Genomic DNA, 4,763 nt, shown 5'->3' with positions numbered 1-4,763 from the left:
CCATCTTGTGGCTTTTCCCCTTGCCTAAGTGGGGAGCACACTCCACAGTGCACCTACTCACTTACCTCATAGGCTCCCCACATTCCTGTCTATGCTGAGGCCTCACCCAGTAGTCAGGCCTGGGATGCTAGGGACAAAAGATTAAGAACCTCTCATTTCAAAAGCTACCCCAAAGTGGCTTGGGGCTAGGAATGTAGGAAGCAGAGATCGACCTCCCCAGGGTTCAGGACCCTGGGGGATTGGGGGCTTGAGGGCTTAGGCTGGACCACAGGTGGGGGGAATGATAGAAATTTCTAAGCACATCGGATCTCTGTCTGGATCTGTCTGGGCCTCTGAGGGGCACACGTGGTCTGTTGCCCAGGAAGTGAAGGTGATGTTGCTCTCCTTCTTTTCCCCAGAATTGGCTTTTATAAATTAATAATAAGAAGAAGACATGGTTTCATCCATAGCTCAGATTGGCCTGGGCCTCGTGGTATAACCCCACTGGCCTCAACTTAAACTTGCTGCAATTCTCCTGCCTCAGCATCCCAAGGCTGAACTTAGAGGCATGCATCACCACACCTAATTCCTGGCTCCTTTTCAGTAAACATATCTAGAAGAATATATGTAGCTTCCCCTGCTCCCCGTGCTCATTCTTTCCTGGGAGAGGAGCCAGGGCTGGGATCCCACCCCACCACTGTCCGATGCTCTGGAGTCCCTTGGCTGCAGTGCTTATCCTTGGTTTCTTGAAGAACCATAAATCCTTTTTAGCAAGGAAAAACTCACAAATACATTGGCCACTACCTACCACTAAATGACTACTCAACTCAAGGCAGCCACTTCAATTGTGAGGCATCTCTGGACTTCAGGCATCACATCACAGAGACCCACCAAACAGTCCAGGGTTTAGAGTGACTGATGTAACCTTGCTGGCTCTGCTGAGGGGGGGGGTCCTATAGTTCTACCCCACAGTGGGTCCAAGTGCATCAGGGAATGAGACCTTCATGCCTATCTCCTGGCGCAACTTCTGCCAACAGCCGTTCTCCTCTGCGTTTTCCAGTATTTTGTATTTTATTCTGGCTTTGTGAGGAAGAAGAGGGAAAGGTGCCACTGGGTGCAGTTTATTCGGGGACCCAGACAGTGAAAGGGGAAAGAAGTCGAGGCCACTTTGACTTTGGGTTCCAGGAATCCCTGCAGCCTAATCCTGGGTCTCTTCACTTTTTCCAGTTGCTGTCATTTACATAAAAAAAAACAGTTAATAACAGTAAAAAGGTATAGTCTTCTCCCAGGCCTTGAGGAGAGAAATTGTTCCTCCAGTGTTAAAGAAAGGTGAGCAGGAAAAATAGTGGGGAGTAAAGGGGCCATTTTTTTGGTTTCCCAAACTCTAGTGTGTTTTCAAAAGCCCAAGGATATGGTGCCCTCTCCTATAACCACTGGGCCTGGAAGGAATCCTGACAAGGCCACATGGCTACTGCACATGGCTCCTAAATGCCCAACAAACCCTAATCCAACTGGGTCAGAACAACCAGGATAGCCCAAATTGATCATTTGTCAAGAGAAGCAGAGTTTAAGAAAGTGCCCAAGTAATTGTCTTGCCAAGTCTGTAAGTCCTTTCTTGGTATTCACTTCCTGGTGGGTTCTGACCCAATCAGGACACTGGTTTCATTTCACTATCAAATCTCAGCATTTGGGATGGGGTGGGGGCTTCCCACCTTGTATAGCCTAGGAGATTGTCCAGGAGGGGGGAGGCCACAGGAGAAGGTGGGCAGGGAGGAGGGAGAAGCACCCGCTATCATGGTCTGTCCTGCCCTCATCTCAGAAAAATGCCAAGTAGGTATGGGCACCTTAGAAGGATGAATCTACCTTTGTCCCCCATCCCCACCCCATTCTCTCTCCCCTCAACCAGGAGAAAGGAGAGCACACTGGGTACACATGGAAAGGAATCTGAGAGGAGACTATCCTACAAGATCTTCCGAATTTATTCACAATCAGCTCAACTCATGAAAGCGATTTCTAAGTGCTCAGGAGAGCTCTAGATAGAAAATATGAGGCTAATTATCATGACAACTAGTACTGGTTATGAGATTATCACCACTGTCGGGATGAATGATTATGACTGATACAGGTTCTTCGGAACCCTGATGGAGGAGTATGTAATTTCAGGCCTCCCACTCCCGGCACATGCAGGATAGCCCCGAAGAACAGTCCAGAACTCAGTAGCCTGCTAAAGGTGTCATCTCTTGGGGTCCCTCAGCCGAGTCCTCTGCCAGTCCTGGCCCTGGCAGGCTCCCCATTTTCCAGGACAAGCCCTCTTCCCCTGCCCATTCCCTCTGGTGCTCACGGGGTAGTGCTGGTCTTGACCTTGGCAAGAACCTTCTTCTCCTTGACTCGGCGGTTCTGAAACCAGATGGTAATCTGGCGTTCAGAGAGGCTGGTGGCTGCCGAGATCTTGCGCCTCTTGTCCTTAGTGATAAACTTGTTGGCCGCATACTCCCGCTCCAACTCCCGCAACTGTCCCTTGCTATAGGGAATGCGTTTTTTGCGGCCTCGGCGGAAGGCACAGCCGTCCGGAGGAGGGTGCTGGACACTGGGCTCTGTGTGGTGGAAAAAGAGAGGGAAGAAAGGGCTTCTTAGACCCCTCTCTAGTGCAAGATGAAGCGCAGACCCAGGCCCTGCACGCCTCAGGGCTACGTCATCCTGCAGGCGCTTCCTGATCATCCTATGTGTGGGCCCCGGCTCCCTCAAAGCACACGAGACTAGATTCTGCCTGATTCTCCACTCACTCAGCCTCTGCTCCTGCTGGCCACCCCCACCATCACTGACCTCATACCAGGGGTGTGCAAACACACCCACCCTGTCAGGTTTTTGTCCACAATCACACAGTTCACTTTCACATGCGTGTTCAGATTCAGCCACTCCTCCAAATTGGCAAATTATGTACAGGAGAAAACAGGGTTCTTTCTGTTCCCCACCCAACACCCTACACACCACACACACACACACACACACACACACACACACGCATGCACACTCACAAATGCACCCTTCAATACAACATCAGTCAAAGAAAACCTAAATTTTCCTTTCGAATTGATTTTTTTTTTTTTTTTTAAAAAAAAAGGAAGGGGTTGTATTCTCGAGGAAACACCCAATATCTCCGATCCCACTTCTCAATGCCACCCTCAAGACCACTGGATCATGTCATTTGACCTTTGGGCAGAATTAGTCTGTGATTGTGCTGGGTAGGGACACTTTGGCCCCAATCAACAGCAGAGATCCAAGGTTTTCCCGACATATTGAAAGACTGGTCCCAGAGCCTCCTGGAGAAGACAGGAAGGATGGCTACCCTCAAGTTTCAGTTAGCATCCTGCTGAGGCCCCTTATTCTGACCCCCTGAGGCCTCCAACCGGGCCCTCTTGTTGCCTGGACCCTCTGTCACAGTCCTAGTAAATAACCAAGGAACCCCAGGCCCCTCCTCATCAGCCCGAAGTTTCCCTTCCTCTCCTCTTCCTCCTTCCAAGCAAGTGCCAGCGTAGCCCATGCTGAGCCAAGGGGAGCCAGAGTAGAAGTTACCTGCAAATGCCGCTTTCCAGAATGGACCTGGTGGGTTCTGTTCACCTTGGCAACACATCTGGCTGTTCCAGCCACTGGCCAGGGCCCAAGGCTGGTAACTGTCCACGGGAAGCAGAGAATCGTGGCGAGGCTCTCCGGGGGCTCCCAGAGTCTGCACCACAGACACATCCAGGTAACTGGCCATAGGCTGGTATGGTCCCGGGTAGCCCGGATAGAAGGCAAACTCGGTGGGACGGCTGGGATACTCCTCCCCAGGTGCAGGAGTTTCCGAAGGGTAGGTAGCCAGGGTGGCCGTCTGGGCACAGGGTTTCAGGGAGCTCCTGGATACTCGGCAAGAGTAGTACCCGCCTCCAAAGTAGCCATAAGGCACAGGAGCTGGAGATGCCCCCTGAGGTACCCCAGGACAAGGGTGGCACTGCTTTGGTGGCTCTGCAGAGCCTGGCAGATCCAGGGGTGCATAGTTGACAGTGGGCATCAGCGTTGGAGCCGCGGGATGGCTAGCCAGTGGGGAGGAGTGGGAGACTAGATTCCGACCCCCTCCAGCTCCCAGCAAGCCTTCGATATCCTTGGCCCCATCCAAGGTGGCATAATTGCCGGGCTCCATGGAGCCAATGATCGGCTCATGGGGAGCCGAGGGTGGGGGTTCTAGGGGGCAGCAAGCAGTCTCTCCCCACCCAGGCCCAGGGAATCCTAAGCGTTTTAAATCGCTCCCAGCTCGCACGGCGCCTGCATTCGCCTGGCTGGGCCGTCTTGACGCAAGAGACGCAAGAGCCTGGGCACGAGTGCTGATTGGCTGTGGCCTGGGGGAGAGAGGCTCATAAAATCCACCCGCAGAAATTGCAGGGGGAGAAGGGACGGGGAGCCCGGCTCCGCCTCCTCTCTTCCCTTCTCTCCCTCTCCGCCTGTCTCTGTCTCTTTTTGTATGTGTGTCTCTGTCTTTTTCTGTATGTGTTCTGTGTCTCTGTCTCTATGTCTCTCTGTCTCTGCTTTTGACTGCTGTCTCTGGTCTCTGTCCTCTCTCTCTCTCTCTCTCTCTCTCTCTCTCTCTCTTTGTGTGTGTGTGTGTGTGTGTGTGTGTGTGTGTGTGTGTGTGTGTGTGTGCCTGGCTCTCTGTCTTCTGCGCTTTGGCAGGTTTAACGAGAGAATAAAAAGCTCTCCCAATAAAGTGTCCATCTCCTGGGGATGAGGGGAGTCGGGGGAAGGGCTGGGAG

At 52.4% G+C, this 4,763-nt stretch overlaps 1 protein-coding gene across 1 annotated transcript; it reads right to left on the bottom strand.

The window, feature by feature from the left end:
• Window positions 1–1,082: 1,082 nt before the first annotated feature.
• Window positions 1,083–4,277, bottom strand: Hoxb13 (homeobox B13). Its single transcript, XM_021213775.2, has 2 exons — window positions 3,553–4,277; window positions 1,083–2,573 (listed from the first exon to the last, which is right to left on the bottom strand). Exons 1-2 carry the CDS (start codon window positions 4,154–4,156, stop codon window positions 2,317–2,319), a joined length of 861 nt encoding a protein of 286 aa, XP_021069434.1. The 5' UTR covers window positions 4,157–4,277; the 3' UTR covers window positions 1,083–2,316.
• Between the last annotated feature and the right edge of the window lie 486 nt (window positions 4,278–4,763).

This window comes from Mus pahari, chromosome 14, assembly GCF_900095145.1.
Source record: "Mus pahari chromosome 14, PAHARI_EIJ_v1.1, whole genome shotgun sequence".
In the NCBI taxonomy this organism is placed as follows: Eukaryota; Metazoa; Chordata; class Mammalia; order Rodentia; family Muridae; genus Mus; species Mus pahari.
The sequence above is the reverse complement of the archived record's forward strand: the minus strand, read 5'-3'. Positions and strand labels throughout refer to the sequence as shown.

Bases quoted from the DNA above. Each gene is read 5' to 3' on its own strand.
- Hoxb13 (XM_021213775.2), bottom strand. From the start codon at position 4,156: ATGGAGCCCGGCAATTATGCCACCTTGGATGGGGCCAAGGATATCGAA. The intron at 2,574-3,552 runs GTAACTTCTACT...TCCACCACACAG, and splicing joins CTGGAAAGCGGCATTTGCAG to AGCCCAGTGTCCAGCACCCT.